Source organism: Rhinolophus hipposideros (assembly GCF_964194185.1).
Source record: "Rhinolophus hipposideros genome assembly, chromosome: 13".
NCBI classification, from domain to species: domain Eukaryota; kingdom Metazoa; phylum Chordata; class Mammalia; order Chiroptera; family Rhinolophidae; genus Rhinolophus; species Rhinolophus hipposideros.
Genome location: NC_138059.1, coordinates 32,802,924 through 32,822,902, shown reverse-complemented (window position 1 = coordinate 32,822,902; position 19,979 = coordinate 32,802,924). Strand labels below are relative to the sequence as shown.

Sequence of the window (19,979 nt, the reverse complement as noted above, 5' to 3'; positions counted from 1 at the left end):
TTCCAAGACAAATTCCAATTGTTAAGGTAATACTACTTTGAAAATTCTTCTGAATTTGATTTGCTAGTATTTCACTGAGGATGTTTGCATCTGTGTTCACAAGGGACATTAGTCTTATGTTGTCTTTGTCTTTCTTTGGTATTAGGATAATACTGGCCTTATTAAAGGAATTAAGAAGGGTTTGTTCATTTTTTTTCTACTAGTTTTTGAAAGGATTGGTATTTATTCTACTTTAACTGTTCGGTAGAATTCACCAGTGAAGCCTTCTGGTCCTGAACTTTTCTTTCTTGGGAGATTTCTGCATCGTTTTTGAAGGATAGTTTTGCCAGAAGTTTATGAATTTTCCAGAATTATGAATTGACATTTCTTTCTTTCAGCATTTTGAGTATTTAATCCCACTATCATGTGGCCTCTATGATTTCTGTTGGGGAATGCCTTCAAAACTCAACCAGACAGTTTATAACTCTGCCTTCTTTCCTTGTTGTGTAGAGCCTGAAAGTCAGCCAGGGTGGCAAGCTTAAGACTCTTCTCGGGCTTTACCTCTGCAACTGTACAGTCCTGAGCGTGTGTATGGCCTTCTCTATTACCAGGAAAATGTTGGAGCTTTTCAGTGTTTTTATTCCTTGAAGCATCACTCCCAATTTTTCTCCCAAGATTTTGGTTAGTCTGTTTTTTGCCCCTTTCTCTTATCCATTGTTCCAGGTAGCAGGAACTAATGGAATACATTTGCCTGTAAGTGTTTTCTATAAATACCCCTGGGTAGTTGTTTAGGAGAGTTCTGAATTAAAACAGATAAAGCAAGCTCTTTGAATAGGTTCTCTAGGTAGCCTCCAGACAAGTCAAAACAAACAACCACAACTCCTTGTGGATAAAGTCTGTTTTGCTTTCTTTGTTACTGCTACCTGTACTGGGAATGTGAGCTATTCAATGCCACTTCTGAACTTGAGGGCAGGGTATACAACACGGATAAGTAGAAAATACCATAAAGCTCACTGTTTCTACTGAGACTGAGGTAGGTTTTTATTACTTAAAAAAAGAAAAATTTTTATGTTTGATTAAGTGTTCCCCATTTTGCTGCATGCTTTTGATTAATTTCCAGAGTTCTGAAAAACTTAAATCTTGACAGTTTTTGACAGCTCTTTTGTTGCTTGTGTGGAGGGACAGACTTTTGATGTACCTTACTCTGCCATTTTTACTGACATCATTCCTTTTTAGGGAGGTTTTAAGTGAAGTTTATTTCAATGCAATGAGAAGGTAAGAAATTATTTGATAATCCAATGTCAGGACAGGGAGGAGAGGTAGTTGGATACATTAATAATGCTGATACGAGGTGTGATTAAACAATACAGTGAATGTTTAAATTAAAAAAAATCATTACAGTGAAAGACACATCGCCATTAATCCCCCTCAAAATATTCGCCCTCGCTTTGAACTCACTTATGCCATTGTTCTTATCACTTTCTGAAGCAGTTCTGAAGCAGATGATTTCACTATAGTCATCTGTGGTAGTCCTCTTTCGTGAGTGTCTTTATCCTCATTCATGACAGCACTCCATGTCACACATTGCTTCTGGAATGGCACTTTCTGTCAAATAAAAACATTATGGTGTATCCTCATCCACCTTATTTTTTGGATCTGGCACTGTGACTTCTGGGTCTTCCCCGAAGTCAAAATGACCATGAAAGGTAAACATTTTGAATCGATTCAGAACATCTAGGCAGCCATGACAGTGCAACTAAAGACACTCATAAAAGAGGAATTCCAGAACTGCTTCAGACAGTGTCAAGAATGATGGGAAAAATGTGTTCAAACAGAGGGGGAGTATTTTGAGGGGGATTAATGGCAATGTGTCTTTTACTATAATACACTTTTTAAAAAATTTAAACATTCACCTTATTTGTTGATCACACCTGTATCTTAACACTTTTAAAATGTTATGAAATTAACCATTTTGTTATAGTTTGTGATTTCTTTAGTTCATCTTGAAATGCTGCTATTTCTTAAAAAGTTTTGATAAAAAGAGTAAGATAGGTTTCTCAGAAAATAACAATATAGATTTCTCAAGGGACCAAGTAAAACAATATGGAAATTTCATAGGGAACAAAAGGAAAGATCACATAAAAGTCATTTACTATTCTTCTAAGAGTGGCTACTATTAATAGTTCTATCCAGAACTTTTAATCTTCAATATATAAACACATGCAGACCTGGTTTTATGTGTGGCTAACCCACCACTTCCTGCCACTACATGGAACCATATTATACTGCAACTGTATAACTTTTTACTTATCCATATTTCATCATATACTTTCATGTGAATAGATTTATCTACCTCCATTATTTTAATATCTGAGTAATTTTACATAAAGTTAATGTACCAGAATTTATTGAACAATGAGTTTGTTTCAATTTTAGGCTATTTTAAATGCAGCAAACACTGACATTGTGTAAGTATTCTTGCAACTCATGAGAGTTCCTTTCATATAGATTCCTAGAAGGTGAATTTGATCCTGAGAGGTTTTTCTAATCTTTGAGGTTAAAAGAATCATACATTGTTTTAATGTGAATTTCCCTTTTTACTGGTGTGACTTACAGTCTTAGGTTCATGGGTCATTTCCTTTTTCATATTCTGTGTTTTTTGTTTATATCCTTGAACCATTTTTGTATTGAGATGTCTTTTTTTCTTTAAAGAATTCATAAATTATTTCCTGAAGTGATTCATATTTATTCTTTAGGATTAAATTTAAATGTAACACATTCATTTTTCACTCCTCAGTTTTTCAGTATATCTCACAGGAGCCTTTATATAACATTGTTTTAGCACTTACAATGTTAACCTATAATTACTTGTTTACTTGTTCGTCTCACAACTGAACTCTGAATTCTTTGAGTGTAAAATAGTGCCCTTCTCAGATCCTTGCAAATAACTTGTAGCTTTAAATGTTAAATATAATTGATTCTCACTACAATTATCTTTGATAGCTTTGGCAGTAGTTATTATACTTGCTTTTTAAAGAGGAAAGTGAAGCTCAGAACAGTTACGTAATTTTCTCTTCCTTAAAACATGAAACAAATAATTGATTTAGCCAGAATTAGAACTCAGGGTTTTAAAATTTAACTTCATGTCCTACATCTAGTATCTTACATAAAAAACTTTGAAAGTGCCTATGCCCAAAAAGGCATAGGCACAGAGAATAGTTTATTGGTTTATTGGTTACTAGAGGGTAAGGAGGAAGGAGGTTAGAGATCAAATATATGGTGATGGAAGAAGTACTGACTCTGGGTGGTGAACACACAACATGATATATAGATGATGTATTACAGAATTGTACACTTGAAACCTATGTAATTTTACTAAAAATTGTCACTCCAATAAACTTTAACTGGAAAAAAAAGAAGAAGAATGGCTGTGTAAAGGCTATTCAGATATTTCTTAAGCACAGAAACCTTAGAAAACCAATTGAATTAGTGAAGTACGTTGTCATCAAACTGCTACAGCCACCCTGGACTCCTTGTCATTGCTTGGACTTGCCAGGCTCAGTTTTACCTCAGGACCTTTATATAGACTGTCCATCTGCATGAATGACTTTCCAGAGATACCCACCCACATAGTTGTCTCTTACCTCCTTTAACAAGTCCGTTCAAGTTCTGCTTGGAGTAAGAGCTGTCCTTTTAATAAAATCTACCCTCCGTATATGAAAGTTCTACCCCTTCTACAGCCCCTGTTCTGCTACTTTTCCTTTCCAATCGTGTTTGTCTTTTAACTTACTTATATCATTTATTTTTTTATTATGTTTGTTGATTTTTATCTGCCTAACCTCTCCATTAGAATGTAAGCTTTATGAGGACACTGGGATTTTTTTTTTTTTTGGTTTGTTTTGTTCATAGGTATGTTAAGGTGACTAAAATGACTAAGATATTTCCTAAGTAGCTAGTGCATGACTGGTGTAGAGTAGGCAATAAATAAATATTTGCTGTATTTATAGATTTCCTAGAGAACAGCTTCAACATGAAGCTTGAAGACAACAAGGTATAATCTGGGATCTAAACAGTTCAAGTCACCACAGCAATATTACAGCTCATTTCTGTATAGACCTAGGAATTACCAAGTGAAAACCCAATGTTGACTTTGAAGGATATTAGGGTTATGAGCTAGGTGGTCCTTGGCTGTAATAGCAATGGGTAGAAAAGGAGCCCCCTTGACTTGAAAGATTGACTTGAAAGGTTGGCATGAAATTCTTATCAGTATCTCAGTTGTAAGGGCTATTGCTTGAACTTCCTTTATGTTCTTATGATGAGTTATGCATACACGTGAATTACTTTTAGTGGTGAACCGGTCAGGGAGGATAATAGTAAGTAGGGGAAATTCTGGAGACGTCCTGGTACCTCCATGTTACTTTATCTGAGTGAATGCCCATAGAATTTTTTTCTTTGTCTTTTTCGTGTAACTTTTGATAATCATTCTTAGTATTTTGTGTGACTCATGCACTTTGTGTATAGATTTAGGTCTTTATTTTAGGCAAGATTTCTTTTGTTTGATATTTTCATATAGTATTTCTTTTCCATTTGTTTTGTTTTCTCTAGGAACACTGATTATATTTTAGATTGTTCTTTTCTATCATCTAAATCAGCGTACTTTTCTAAAATCATTTTTCAGTTTTTCAAAAATTTGATTTTGTGTGGCTTTCTGAATTTTATCTACAATGTTCCAGAATGTATTTTGGGTTATGTATTTTTTGTTTAATTTCCAAACACTTGAGGATTTTACAGATACTTTCTTTTATTAGTTTATGGTTTAATTTCATTGTGATCAGCACATATAATCTGTGTGATTTGAATTCTTTTAATTTTATGAAGACTTGTTTTTGTGACCTAGAATGTAGCCTGCTTTGATGAATGTGTATTTTGCTTTTGTTGGGAGGGGTGTCCTGTACATGTCAATCAGGCCAAGTTGATTGATTCTACTGTCTGTCTTTTTTTCCAGTTGGTGAGAAAGGAATGTTGAAATCTCCATTTTTTGGATTTGTATATTTCTATTTTCAGTTCTATCTTTTTTGATTTATATATTTTGAAGGTCTGTAGCGCATATAAACCTTATTAACTGTTTTATAATTACGAAATCTCCCTCTTCATTCCTGGTAATATCCCTTGTTCTGAAATCTATGTTGTTCGATATTAACATAACTCTTTTTTGATTAGATTTACATGTTGGATAAGTTTTAAAATTTTTCTTATTTTTGCATTCTTTGCTTTTAACCTACATTTTAATATTTAAAGTGGTTTTCTTATTGATTGGATATAATTGGGAATTGGGACTTGGGTTTTTCAATGCAATCTGGTAATCTGTGCCTTTACGTGCTTAGACCTTTGATGTAATTATTTATAATTTTGAGTTTGACTGTCATCTTCCTGTTTGTTTTCTAGTTGTCCCATCTGTTTCTTGTTCCTTTTTTTCCCCTTTTATAACTTTGTCTGGTTTGAGTATTTCTTATGATTCCATTTCTTCTCCACTATACCTCTATTCGCTCTACTGTTTTGTTTTATGGCTTTAGTTCTAAAGTTTAGAGTTTAAGTCTTTTACTTATCACAGCTACCTTCAATTGATATCATACCACTTCACACACACCGTATGAAAACCTCATAGCAGTGTATTTTCATTTCTCCCTCCTGTCCTTTGTTCTGTTGTTGATACATGTTTTACATATGTTTTGAACCCCTCAAATACTATTTTTACCTTAAACAGTTACGTTTTTAATCTCTTTAGGAGATACTGAGAAAGAATGTTTGTTATTCTTTTAAAAAAAATTCTCCCAGGTATTTACCATCCCAGGCACTCTTCTCATTTCTTTGTGTTAGATCCGCAAAGATTTCTATCTGGTATCTCATTTGTTTTGCTTGAATAATTTTCTTTAACAGCTTTTGTAGTGCAAGTGTGCTGGTGAGAAATCACATCTTTTAGTCTGAAAATTGTTTAATTTGCATACATTTTAAAAAGGTGTTTTCTCTGAATTTTGGATTCTAGGTTGACAGTTTTACGTCTTTCATCATTTAAATAATGTTATTCTGTTGTTCTCTTTTGTGCATGGTTTTTGATGAGAAGTCCGCTTGTAAGGGTGAAATTTGGTAAATCAATAACATCATTAGATTTAGTTAGTTTACAGTTTGACTTACCACGTAGCCTGCTATTTAGACACGTGCAATTAAACTTATCTAGTTTACAGTTAGATTCGCCCTGATATATTCGCTATTTTCTCTTTGCTTTTCCCCTCACTGAGTAACAAAAGAACTCTGTTTTGTTCCTTTTCTCAAGACTACCCATACCTTGTTAATCAATTAACAAAATCCTAACCTGGAAATGGCAATTTCTCAATCCTCAGGTACTCAGACGCCTGAATACACATAAAGCCCCAGGCCTCAGTGGCTAAATCCTAGTCCAGAGTCCAGAGATAACATTATCTTAAAACAGACCAGGCCCCAAGAAGGATGTCAGTCCTTGGACCTATCTGTCTGACTCCCCCTTTCCTTTGTTCTTCTTGTGCACCTATAAAACCCTCTGCCCGATCTAGGAATGGGGAGGTGGCCCTTGGACAGGAGTCTGCCATCCTCTCAGAATGCTGGCATTCTGAATAAACCTGCTTTTCTTCCCACCAGCCATGTTTCTTCATTTTTAAGTTTTTCAAGAGGCAGTCAGCCAGACCTTAGCAGGGTATCATGCTTTCATTTTTGTTTCCTTGTATGGAATGTATTTTTCTACCTTCTGCCTGCTTTTAAGATTTTTCTCTTTAATACTTTTTTTTAAAAAAAGCAATTTGATTATATAATGTACCTTTGGTATGGTTTAAGTGTCTTCTGCTTGGGGTTTGTTGAAATTCTTAGGTCTTTGGTTATATAGTTTTCTTCAAATTTAGAAAAATTTTGGCCATTATGTCCTTAAATATTTTTCTGTTCCACTTCTACTTCTGTCCTTTCTTCTGGGATTTCAATTGTGCTTGAGGTTGGTTGATACTGTTCCAAAGCTCATTAAGACCATTTCAGTCTTTTTTCCTCTCTGATCCTGGATCTCCTGGGACCTTCCTAAGAGACGAAATGCATCTCAAAATTGTCAGCCAAGGAAACAAAAGGAGGGAAGCATTTCTCCCTATACTTCAGACTCCTCATACAGGAATACCAAATAATTCCTACTGGAGTCTCACATGTGCAGTGGCCTTAGGCAATGCCAGTAAAAATCTGCATTGAATTGGTCTCCAAAGCAGTGGCTGGAATAAAAAGTGGGGTTGAGGAGAGAGTGGGGTGATTGAGTCTGCTATGGTAGCATCTTACTATCTTTTTTCCTGTCTCTTGTTTTTCTTTTTTCACTTTATCTTACATATTTCATTAACCTTCACACTCAACTTATTGCTCAACAGACATATTTAAATGTTTCCTTACTTTAAAGTTTTGCTATTTGGAATATTTAATTATGTAGGCATCTCATTCAAAGACAGAATCAGATGAATAAAGCAAGAATGAATTAGATATTGCAGGGCTGAGATTCTAGAAATAATTTTTCTGTGTTACTGTCAAGTAGTAAGTAACCTGGATGTAATGCAAATACTTCATAAGTACTTATAAAAGGAATTATAGGTTGGGTGCTCTGGATCATATTGCCTGGACTCAAATTCCTATTTTTTACTTATTAGTTGTATGATATTTGATATCTTAATTTATCTCTGTGTCTTATTTTCCCCATTTAAAAAATGCAATGTTTAGATGATGTATTATAGAAATGTACACTTGAAACATAATTTTCCTAACCAATGTCATCCCAATAAATTTAATAAATAAAAAAATGAAGATAATGATAATACCTCTCTCAAGGAATATTATTTTAGGATTTAATCAGTAAATACATAGATACAAGATACTTGTAACAATGCATATCTGCTAGTAAATCCTTTTTAAGTGTTAACTAGTATTATTTTCATTATTTCTGATAATTGACTTGATTGAAAAGCATAATTACTTGTGTAGAATATGTGTGTGTATGGACATTATTCTGGTTTTTATTTTTATTTTTTATTAGTGTAAAAGCTCTGAAATAGCGAAACTTATTTGAAGTTAGTAGAATTGCATATCTATTTGATAATTCCATTTTGAAACATCCTAAATCATTTTATATGTTGTTGCTTGTAAATGCTATTTACTATAATGTTACTCTTTCTGTTTTCTTATGCAGGACCAAAAGATCTCAGATTGCTCTAACTGAAGGTTTGTTTGAGCTTCCTAATCTTACAATTCAAGCTACAAGAGCACAGACACTTCTGCTGCAAACAATATATCAAAGTTGGTCTCATATTGGAAATGTCAGCTCTTCAGCAGTGAATGAAGCTTTGATGAATGAAGTTTTCCAAACTATAGGTAAGAGCACAATATTCTTGATAAATATATGGAAAATTCTTATTAGTGGTGACTAATATTTTATCATTCAAATCTATATCTATAACATGCTCAATTTAAATTGTATAGTACTGTGAAAGTGGGTATTTATAGTGTCTGTGTAAAATACAGGATATGAGTTAAGCCATTCAGTTTCATTCCCTGCCATCAATTTCTGGATATATATTATATTTGCAAGAGATTATTTTTAACCAGCTCTTTGTGTAGTTGAGTCTTTGGCCTTTCATGGATAACTTTGAGGGGAACAATGTATATGTTTGAAATGATAACCAACTCAAGTATAAATACAGTATGTTGGATTATGGTGGTAAAGTGGAATAAAATTGTTGGTCATAATACTTTAAGAATTGGTAAGCAAATCATTCTTTTTGTTTGAAAAACAGTCTTATCATGAATGAACTACTAAAATGAAAAATCTGCTTTGATACTAGTATAAGAGATATTATCTTCATGTTGCTGTTCACTTTGCATATAAACAAAAAAACTTACAGAAGATTTGCTTTTTTTCATTGTTTCAGTTCAAAATAATTCTGTTACTTTTTTATCAGTAACACAAAAGTAGTTTCAAAGAAAGATATATTTTTATTTAATATGTGTAATCATGCTTCAAATAAGAACATTGTTTTTTTCTTCGGCATTTGTCTATTAAAATAAAACTTTTTTTTTTTTTTTGGATCTTACATGATGCTCTTCAAGGTTTTAATTTTAGACCTTACTATGAGTAATACAAATTCTCAAAATGCATTATAATACAGCCTTTTTAATTTATATAGCATGACTAGTGTAAAATTTTGTTTTGTCTTGGGTTTTAGAATTCTATAAAGAATGAGAAGAGAAATGTTTTATTAGCCTAGAAGTTCTTGCTGGCTAATGAAAGGGCTTTGAATCCCCTAAGACAGTATGCAAATTTTAGTTTGTGTATAAACACATACCTCACATATTTATGTTTTCTTTTTGAATTGATTCTCTTATTAATGTATTTAATCTATCCCTCAGACAGTCTTTTGACTTATAATTGTTTTTTCTTATATTCACACAATTACAGTTAGCTTTCTCTTGGTTGGTATTTGCCTATACTTCCATTTACATTCTTTTACTTAAAACCTGTCTGTTTTTATACTTTAGGTAGATATCTTGGAAATAACATATAACTGGATATTTCAGATCAAGTTTTATAATATGCCCTTTAGGTAGTAAATTTAATCCATTTATATTAGTGTAATTGTTCTTTTTTGACTTCATTTCTATCATCTTACTGTTTTGTTTCCTTTTGTACTGTTTTAGCTATACTACTCTTAAAAATTAGCTATTTCTTATTTTTTTCTTTCTACTTGTTTGGAAGTTGTATATTTCTGTTGAATTTTTACTTTAAAAGATAACTGATGCTGCTTTGGAAAACGATTTGGTAATTCTTTAAAAAGTTAAATGTAGAGTTACTATATGACCCAGCAATTTTACTCCTAAATATATACCCAAGAATTGAAAAAATACACAAAATCTTGTACATGAATGTTCAAAGCATTGTTCATTTTTCTTTTTGTAGTAAAAATGTTTATTTAAATATAAATTTTATATATTTAAGGTGTGCAACATGATGTTTTGATCTGCATGGTGAAATGATTACTACTGTCAGGCTAGTTAACATATATATCTCCTCACACATTTGTAATTTTTTTCCTGTGGCGAGAACAAGTGAAATATACTCTTAGCAAGTTTCCAGTATACAATACAGTATTATTAACTATTATTAATTAAGTATTATTAAGTATTATTAATGTATTACGCTGTACATTAGATTTCTAGAACTTATTCATTCTATGCAATTGCAACTTTGTACCCTTTGATTAACATCTCTCGTTTCCCCCCCATCACCTTGCCCCCGGTAATCACTGTTCTACTCTCTGCTTCTATGACTCCACATGTAAAAGAGATCACAGCATTATTCTTAATAGTCAAAAGGTGGAAAAACACTAATGTCTATTAACTGTGAATGGATAAACAAAATGTCTTATATCTTTACAATGGAATATTATTCAGGCATAGAAAGAAATAAAGTACTCATATGTACATGCTACAATATTGATGAACCTTTAAAATGGTGTGCTAAGTTGACGAAATCAGATGCAAAAAGTCGCATATTTTTATTCCATTTGTATGAAATGCCTAGAATAGGCAAATCCATAGAGATGGAAAGTAGATTAATGGTTGCCAGAGTGTGGGGAGAAGGAGGAATGGGGAGTGACTGCAAATGGAGCATGATTTTCTTTGGGGGTAATGAAAATGTTTTGGATTTGACAGTAATGATGTTTTCATGCTTGTGAACATGCTAAATTCCACTTAATTATACACTTTAAAAGGGCATTTATATTTCATGTATTTTATCTCATTAAAAAATGTTTTAAATTGATGAATATTTATGTATTAATAGGTGAGATTATGTGCTATGGTCTGAATATTTGCATCCCCCCAAAATTAATATGTTGAAATTCTAATACCCCATGAATTAGGGGTATTAGATTATGAGGGTGTAATTAGATTATGAGGGTGGAGTCCTTATGAATGAAATGAATATCCTTATGAAAAGAGGCCAGAATGAGCTTCCTTGCCCCTTTCATGATGTTAAGCCACAGTGAGAAATCAGCAGTTTACAACTGGAAGAGGTTCTCATCAGAACCTGGCCATGCTTTGTACCCTGATCTTGGGCTTCCAGCCTCTAGAATTGTGAGAAATAAATTACTGTTGTTTATAGACTATCCAGTTTGTGTTATTTTGTTATAGCAGCCCACATGGACTAAGACATTAGGTTATTGCTATTTACGTCGCCATTGTTTTATGTGGAGTTACTTACTATATAAAATTTTTTCTTTTAGATCCTTACTCATGAGGCCTACAGTAAGGCCTTAGTTGGGAGTAGTGTTTATCACTGAAATTATCTAATTCATTTTTTGTTTATTTGTCAAATTTCTGTTTCCTGTGATATTCTCTAATATTGTCTCACAATATTAATTTGCCTTTCCTTATTTTAAAATTTCTGTTTTTCTCTCCCGGCTTAGATGGCCCAAAATTTCTGTTAATAAGCGGGTGGTGGTGTTAATTGCTTTTATAATTTTCAGTTTTTCTAACCAAACTGATTCCCTGTTTCTTTTTCTGGATTTATCAAATGGACCAACTGTGCTAAAACAAACAAACAAAAAAACCCCATTTTGTTCTGGAAATACTTTGTCCTAACAGAATGCAGTCACATGTCTTAAGAAGTGGATCAGACAAGTAAACAGATTACGTGATTCATAACCTGATGTCCTGTCACTGAAAGACCTAAAATTATTGGAGCCAATTTTTTACAGAGTAGGGAAATTGAGGAAAACGGAATGATGTTAGGATGTTTCACCTCTTTGACAAAGAATTTTATTTTTATCAAATAAACAGCTATAAAACTTATAATAGATGAATTAAAAGTATCACCTAAAATTTTTTTTTAAATCCAGATTTCCAAATGCCCAGGTTTGTTACGTCTTTTTTTGCTTCCCCAAAGTCTTACTCTGTTTATTTTATTCTTCGTAGAGTACTTACAGTATTGTGTCTCCAAAATTTCTATCTTAAGATCCAGGAAGTATATATTTAAGGTGTAAATTCTTTTTTTTTTTTTTAAGGTGTAAAATTTTAACATTTTATTATCTCGCATCTGTGGGCTTTCAACAGACAATACTCAGCACTGTTAAACTTTAATATGTTTGGTTTAAGCATGTGATCCTTGCTTTGCCTTACAACTAGTTCTCATTTACTACATTAATGAAGTGGTTATTCAGGCTATATACATTCTTGGACCTTTCAGAGTTATATTCTGATAATGTATGGAGGAAGAACCATTATTCTTCTGCAGTTGACTGTAAGCTGAGCACTTCTTCCTCTTCCATGTTTTGCCTCACTTTTCTATCATAATTTTGTGCCTCTAGCCTCCCTTTCTACTTTTTGCTTTCTTAATGATCATTGTGAACCCACAGCATCCAGTTTTCTCCTGTCCTTCAGCCTGATGGCTTTTCTCTTTGTCTCTACTGAACATAAAAGTCTGATTTTATAATATTGTCCTACATTATCTTTTTTCTTTGAAACTTCTTTAACACAAGTCAAAAACAGTCTTTTCCTTTAGATAATCACACTATGCTTACACTGTCCTTGGATTCAAAAAAAATAAGTTCTTTTCCATATTCCTGCATTTGCCCAGGTTTTCCCCCTCCACATATGCCAGAAATCTTTTACCTTGGTTTCTCTCCTCCCCATTTTTTCTGTGCAATCCTTCGCCCCCCCGAAACAGCTTTTCTTGAGATATAATTCACATACCACACATTCACCATTTTCAGGTACACAATTTTAAGCTTGTAGTATATTCAGAGTTCTGCGTCTGTCACCACAATCAATTTTAGAATATTTTCATTCCCCCAGAAAGAAGTCCCACATTCTTTAGCCATCACTCCCCAAGCCTCCCATCCACCCCAGCCCTAGGCAAACATCTGCCTTTTGTCTCTCTGGATTTTCCTATTCTGCAAATTAAATACAGTTTTTGTGAGTAAATTCTTTCATTTAGCATACTGTTTTCGGAGTTCATCCATTCTGTAGCATTTATCAATACTTCATTTCTTTTTATTGTTGAGTAATATTCCATTGTATGTATATAGTACATTTTGTTCATCCATTAATCAATTGATGGACATTTGGGTCATTTCTACTGTTGATAGTTATAAATGATGCTATACAAGATTTTGAGTGGACATATGCTCGTATTTCTAGGTGTAGAATTGTGGGGTCATATAGTAACTATAGTTAACCTTTTGAGGAATTGCCGGACTGTTTTCCAAAGTGATTGTACCATTGTGTATTCACACCTGCAGTGTATGAGGGTTCCAATTTTCCCACATCCTCACCATACTTCTATGGTTTTTGGTTCTAGCCATCTGGGTGTGAAGTAGTTTCTCATTGTGGTCTTGACTTGTGTTTCCCTCATGGCTAATGATGTTGTGCATCTTTTCCGGTGTTTATTGGCTATTTATATATCTTCTGTGGAGAAAGGTCTGTATACGTCTTTTGTTTATTTCTATTTGGCCTGTTCATCCTTTTGTTTTGAATTGTAAGAATTCTTTATGTATTCTAAATGCAAGTTCCTTATCAGATATATGGTTTGCAAACATTTTCTGTAATTCTGTGGGTTGTCTTTTACTTTCCTGGTGGTCCTTCTGTCTAACTTTTTCCTCAATTGTTTCCTCATGAACCTCTTTACATTGGACCTTGTAATCATTTAAAAATGGTTTGTTTCTTTTTTGTTGTTGATGCTAGTTTTTGGTCAAACTTCTTTTTTTCATTTTTTTTTTTTAAAGATTTTTTTGGGGAAGGGGAATAGGACTTCATTGGGGGAATAGTGTGTACTTCCAGGCCTGTGGTTGCCAGGATGCACTCCAACCAACTGAGCCATCCGGGAACTCAGCGGCAGCTCAGCTCAAGGTGCCGTGTTCAATCTTAGTTGCAGGGGGCGCTGCCCACCATCCCTTGCAGGACTTGAGGAGTTGAACCGGCACTTTTGTGGTTGAGAGCCCACTGGCCCATGTGGTAATCGAACTGGCAGTCTTTGGAGTTAGATGCATGGAGCTCTAACCGCCTGAGCCACCTAGCCGGTCCCTGGTCAAACTATTTTAATACCACAGAATCCTTCCTGCTCTTATTACTTAGCTTGATTCCCAAGGCCAACAGTTTCAGGGATGCTAACCTTCTAGATTCATTTCTTCCCTGTTTTTACTTTCATTTTTGCTTTCTCCATGCCTATTCTGCAACATGTTCTGCTTGCAGTAAGAAATTTTTATGTGTATTACATCTACCACCAAAACTTTTACTGTTTTTTGGCAGTTTTAGAAAAATTGATATATAATTGAATTCTATTTTCCATTTCATTCGTTGCAGACTGTGACTTACTGGGTTTTGAAATCAAGTTTATTAGTTACTACTAAGCATTTTAAAAGAATGAAATAGGATCAACTAGAATGCATGTAATGTAGTAAGAGAAAGTATTATGTTTATTATATTTATAAACATGAAAGACGTACATTACTAGTAAATAGAATTACTGCTGTAATTTTTTTCTTAGTGAAAATAGGTATTAAACTTCTATGTAATTGCTTCTATGTAATTGCTCAGTTTTGGAAACTGAGAGGACATGAATAAGAAAGGCATGAATAACAAAAAGGAGGAAATTTAGTATTTCCAAAGAAAGAACTGAAATACATAATTAATGGCATACTTTTCAAATTTTAACATTTCTTGGCAAGAAAATGCAGTACAGGCATATCTCATTTTATTGTGCTTCACTTTATTGTGCTCCACAGATAATTTGCATTTTTTACATATTAAAGGTTTGTGGCAACCCCTGTCCAGCACCTTTGTCGGTGCTGTTTTTCTAGCAACATTTGCTCACTTTGTGTCTATCACATTTTGGTAATATTTGCAATATTTCAAACCTTTTCATCATTATTATATTTGTTATGGTGATCTGTGATCAGTGAACTTTGATGTTACGATTTTAATTGTTTTAGTTGCTTAAATAGGTCTATATATACAATAGCAAATAGCATTAGGTTATTGGATTTCATTGGGTCTTAATATGGAATATGCAAATACTTCGTGCCTCAGTCTTCTTATTCTAAATTTTGGGTTAATGGTGCTTCAGTTGTGCAATATCAGTTTTAATTTCAAGTGTCAAAACTATAAAATTCCTTTAGGAAGAAAAGACTTTTTTCTTGAGCAAACTGTATTATAATATGTTACAAAACTAGAAATAATTTTTATTTGTTGAATCATTTTTTAGTTTTTATTTTGTGAATGTGTTTGTCAGAGGCCTTAAGAGAATATTTATATGAATATTAAATTACATGTTCTTTAAAGCTACAATGATGAATTTTCCTTCCTCACCTCTTGCCAAAATCAGAATAAAATTAAAAGATATTAAAATAAATAATAAATTCTATGCTAATGCTTCTTAGACATTTAATTTTGTGCATTGAATTTTATTAATCGATATGTTGCATATAGATGTTGGTACAGAGAATATCTTACTATCTCTCAAGTAGTAAGAATATTTTCCCTTTTCAGCTATTGAAATTTAGGAGAGAGGACTGAATTGTAGTGTGGAAATCCTCTCAGTAACTAGTTATATATCTAAAGGAAGTTCAGTTTGTTTCATTGTGTTTCAGTTAACTTTCTCATCTGTAAAATGGTGATAATATTTTATATCTACTCATAGGGTTCTTGTGAGTGCCAAATATAGTATTGTTGGTGGGGTTGATTTGTTGTTCTTATTCTGGATATAGAATCCTGCTGGAATCATTCATAAAGCGATATTACCTATTGATGTGTGAAGTTATTCGAGAGTGAGACAACCTCTGTGTCGGTAATTTAGTGTCTTAACTGAGAAGATATAGGACAATGGTAAATTGAAAGGGTAAAGCAAGAAAGTAAAGAGAATAATAATGAGTAGTGAACTTGATGAGAGAAAAACAAAATTCAAGACATTGGTTATGTCTTGTTGTTTGGACTGAATTGAATAAACTGCATCGTGCCCATTTAATGTAGCTGTTTAAAAGAGACCACACCAGGCTCCGAGAAACCTATGATGAAGGATACGTGTATAATCTCTGTTTTGCTAGGGATTCCAAAAGGGAATGGGTTAACAGACCTATAAATGGATGTTGCAATGCAGTGGGATAATAGCTATATGAAACCCTATCCTCTTACCTTCTTTTCATGTAAACAGCAGTTTACTAAGTATTTTTCCTAGTGAGGTGCATAATGTAGGGACTGGATACCTACCACAAAAGTTACTTGAATAGTCTGATTTTACTCACCTATTTTAAGTTGATGTTTCTCATGTATTAATTTCACTGACTTCTTAATGGTAATATTGACATTGGCAGGTTATACATCCTCTGTTACACATGTGAAAATTTATGCTCAGAACAATTCAGTATTTTTCTTAAATATCATCCCACAGATATTTATGAATTAAGTGGGTTTTTGAAGCCAAGCCTTTGGACCTGTTACTACCATTAAACTACCTCTCTGGTAAATGAGATCAGAAATAGAGTATAAGATAGTTTGCTACTTCATTTGAAATTATGTAATGGAAGAATAGCAAATATAGGAAACTTAAATAATTATAAAGAATAAGTAGATATGTTAAAGTTTGAGCTAAATATGTATTATTAATTTGGAGTATTGAATTTACATATTTTTACTGTTCATGTTTCTGATGGCACTCAAATCATAGAAATTCTAACCCTAATTTATTTTCCCAGAAGATGAAATACAAAGTCACACATGGTTTGTGTTTGCTCAGAAAAGCAAGGACTTGCTGCCACTTTTTCCTTATTCACGTAGTTCATTGTTTTGTTGATAGCCTAGTTCCATTAATCTGGTATTTGCAGGGAAATTACTTACAGATTTTAAAATCTGTGCTGAAGGTGATCAAATGGACATTTGAATCTCTCATTTAAGTGATGTCTTAATGTTAAAATGAAAATCTACTTTCCAGAATGTAACTGTAAAAGTATTTTCTGCAAGATTTCATGTGGGATACCTTAATGGTTGAATAATAAATTTTACCTCATAAAAATGAAATTCAATAATACAGTAGCTTTCTCAGCTCAGTAGCATCTGGTCTATTCTCATGAGAGCCAATATTTTCCAACTCATTAGGATCATGTCGTTCTGTATGTCGTCAACATTGACTTAGCCAAGCTACCTTTACTTACATAACCGCCAAACTATTAAATAGGTCTCTTGTGGAGTGAAGTCAAATATTCCTCTTACTTTACTTCTGCCTTAGAAGAGGGGAAGAAAATGTACATACTGTAACATTTAAACATCTGGTCTAAAACCACATCAGTGTAACTGAGCAAAGTTAGGGATTCGGTATTCTTCCCAGGTGTGCATATAAAAAGAGTTTTGGAGTTGTTGACGAGTTCTTTAACCATTTAGGAAAAAGACTGAGTATAGCGATGTGCTTTTTCTCCTTCAGTTTTCAAATTACCTTTTTTAATCACATCTGAAAAAAACCTCCCGTAGGTTCTAAAATACGTATTTTGGAGCTGTTATAAAATTGTCTTTCCACGTAGAAGCATTGACTATAAATTTATTCTTGTCTAAAAATAAAACTGAGTTGAGTTTGATTTGCATTAAGAACTGCGAGTAAAATATATTTTTGATATTTAAATTGGAGTAAAAAGCCATTACTTTTGTGAATCTTGTGACTTTTAAAGTCCTCTTATATAAATTTTGCATTATATGAATGTTTATTGAATTTAAAGATTCCTTTCACTTGAATTCATGTAGTTATTGAGAGCTCATGTACAGTATATGTGATAATTATTAAGAAATGAATAATGACATACATAGTCATTCATTTTTCTGTGGGTATAAAGAATTAAGAATGTGCTAAGTGTTTTCTGAATGTGAGCACATGGGCTAGTTCTGTGTTTAAGTGAATAAAGAGAAGGGGGCAGATGAATGCTCCACCAGAATCCTGTTGCTTTTATTTAGCCTCACTTGTACACATATGTTTTGGGAGTCAGCATTCCCTATCCTATGACTAATTTTCCAAAGCAGAGTAGCTCATTTTACACTACAAATTCTCTGTGCCTCACCTCTAATCCTGTCACAGAATTCTTTTATTGTCCCCAGTGTTCTGAAACTTGCCTCCCATTCAGCTATGTTCTCTTGGGGTATACTTCGATAGCACTGTACATTATTCTTAATGTATATCCATCTTGGCCACCTTTGGATTTCACTGGATCAGGTCTCAGTTGTTTTTGTACTGTTTGTGTATACACACATCCACTCACATTTAGTGCTGTCATGTTAGACATAGAGCATTCTTGAAACTGTGTTTGGAAGTTGAATGTCTGGTAGTTGAAAAATAAGCTTACATGTTCTAAGGGCTTAAAAAACAAAATGTAATGCTTAAGTGTCTTTCCTTTAGGGATTGCATATTTTGGGCTAGGAAACTAAAGGTGTATGTGAGAACTATCTTGGGTGACCAGTGACTAAGGGACAGGAAGTGGAGGTTGGTTGTAGGAGGTTCTCAGGCAGACATTTCCACTTCCTGCAAGTGTGCTGTTGCTTTGATTGTAAGGTGGGGAAACCATAGCTACAGAGGGAATTACATGACCATCTTTAGTCAGCAGTTGCAAAAATGACTAACTTGGCCATATAAAAGGTAATTTTAGATATATCCACATACAATGTGTAAAAGTTCTGATTGCATGAAAGCTATAGGACTTTTCTTAACAGGATAGTACAGTGATTTTCATGTTTATTTTAGTTGTATTGAGATATACTAGACATACCTCACTATATAAGTTTAAGGTGTATAGCATTATGACTTACATATATTGCAAAATGGTTATCATAGTAAGTTTAGTTAACATCCATTTTCTCCTATTGATACAAAAAAAGAATATGTTTTTTCCCTGTGATGAGAATTTAGGATTTACTCTCTTAGCAACTTTCAAATATACAATACAGCAGTGTTAACTATGTTATACATTATATCCACAATACTATTTTTGTACCTATTGACCACCTTCATCTAATTCCCTTAACCCCCATAATCTGCCTCTGGTAACCATAAATCTGATCTTTTTTTCTATGAGAGTTTTTTTGTTTTAAACCCCAGATTCCACAGATAAGTGAGAACAACCAGTATTTGTCTTTCTCTGTCTGACTTATTTCACTCAGGATAATACCCTTAAGGTCCATTCATGTTGTCACAAATGGCAGCATTTTTTTTAATGGCTAAATAGTATTCCATTGTGTGTGTATGAGGTGTGATCAAAACCTATGGTGAATATTTAAATTAAAAAGATTTTGTTACAGTAAAAGACACATTGCCATTAATCCCTCTCAAAATACTCCCCCTCACTTTGAAACACTTATCCCAAAATTCTTGCAACTTTCTGAAGCAATTCTGGAAGTCCTCATTAGTGAGTGTCTTTAGTTGCACTGCAGTGGCTGCCTTGATATCCTGAATCATTCTGACTTTGGGGAAGCGCAAGAAGTTTCATGGTGGCAGATCTGGTGAATAAGGTGGATGAGGACACACCGCAATGTTTTTATTTGACAGAAATTGCCCTATACCAGAAGCGATGTGTGACCCGGAGTGTTGTCATGAATGAGAATGAAGTAAAGACACTCACGAAAGAGGACTTCCCGAACTGCTTCTGAAAGTGGCAAAAATGACAGGATAAGTGTGTTCGAAGCAAGGAGGTGTATTTTGAGGGGGATTAATGGCAATGTCTCTTTTACTGTAATACATTTTTTAAAATTTAAATGTTCACTGTATTTTTCAATCTCACCTCATATATACACACATACACATGTATATACGTATACACATGTGTGTGTATTCACACACACACACATATCAATCACATTTTCTTTATCCATTCATCTGTTGATGGGCACTTAGGTTGTTTCCATATCTTGGCTATTGTGTATAATGCTGCAGT

At 33.4% G+C, this 19,979-nt stretch overlaps 1 protein-coding gene across 9 annotated transcripts in view; it reads left to right on the top strand.

Annotated features, from left to right (window-relative positions):
• Positions 1-19,979, top strand: part of VPS13B (vacuolar protein sorting 13 homolog B) — a 765,148-nt gene that overhangs the window by 152,606 nt on the left and 592,563 nt on the right. For all 9 annotated transcript variants that reach the window (XR_013994784.1, XR_013994785.1, XM_081070819.1 and 6 more), the window contains exon 17: positions 8,216-8,397. Coding sequence is in view for 7 of the 9 variants with exons in the window: in XM_081070819.1 (XP_080926945.1) it covers positions 8,216-8,397 (182 nt within the window). In the remaining 2 variants the exon portion in view is untranslated. The remainder of the gene's footprint in view (positions 1-8,215; positions 8,398-19,979) is intronic.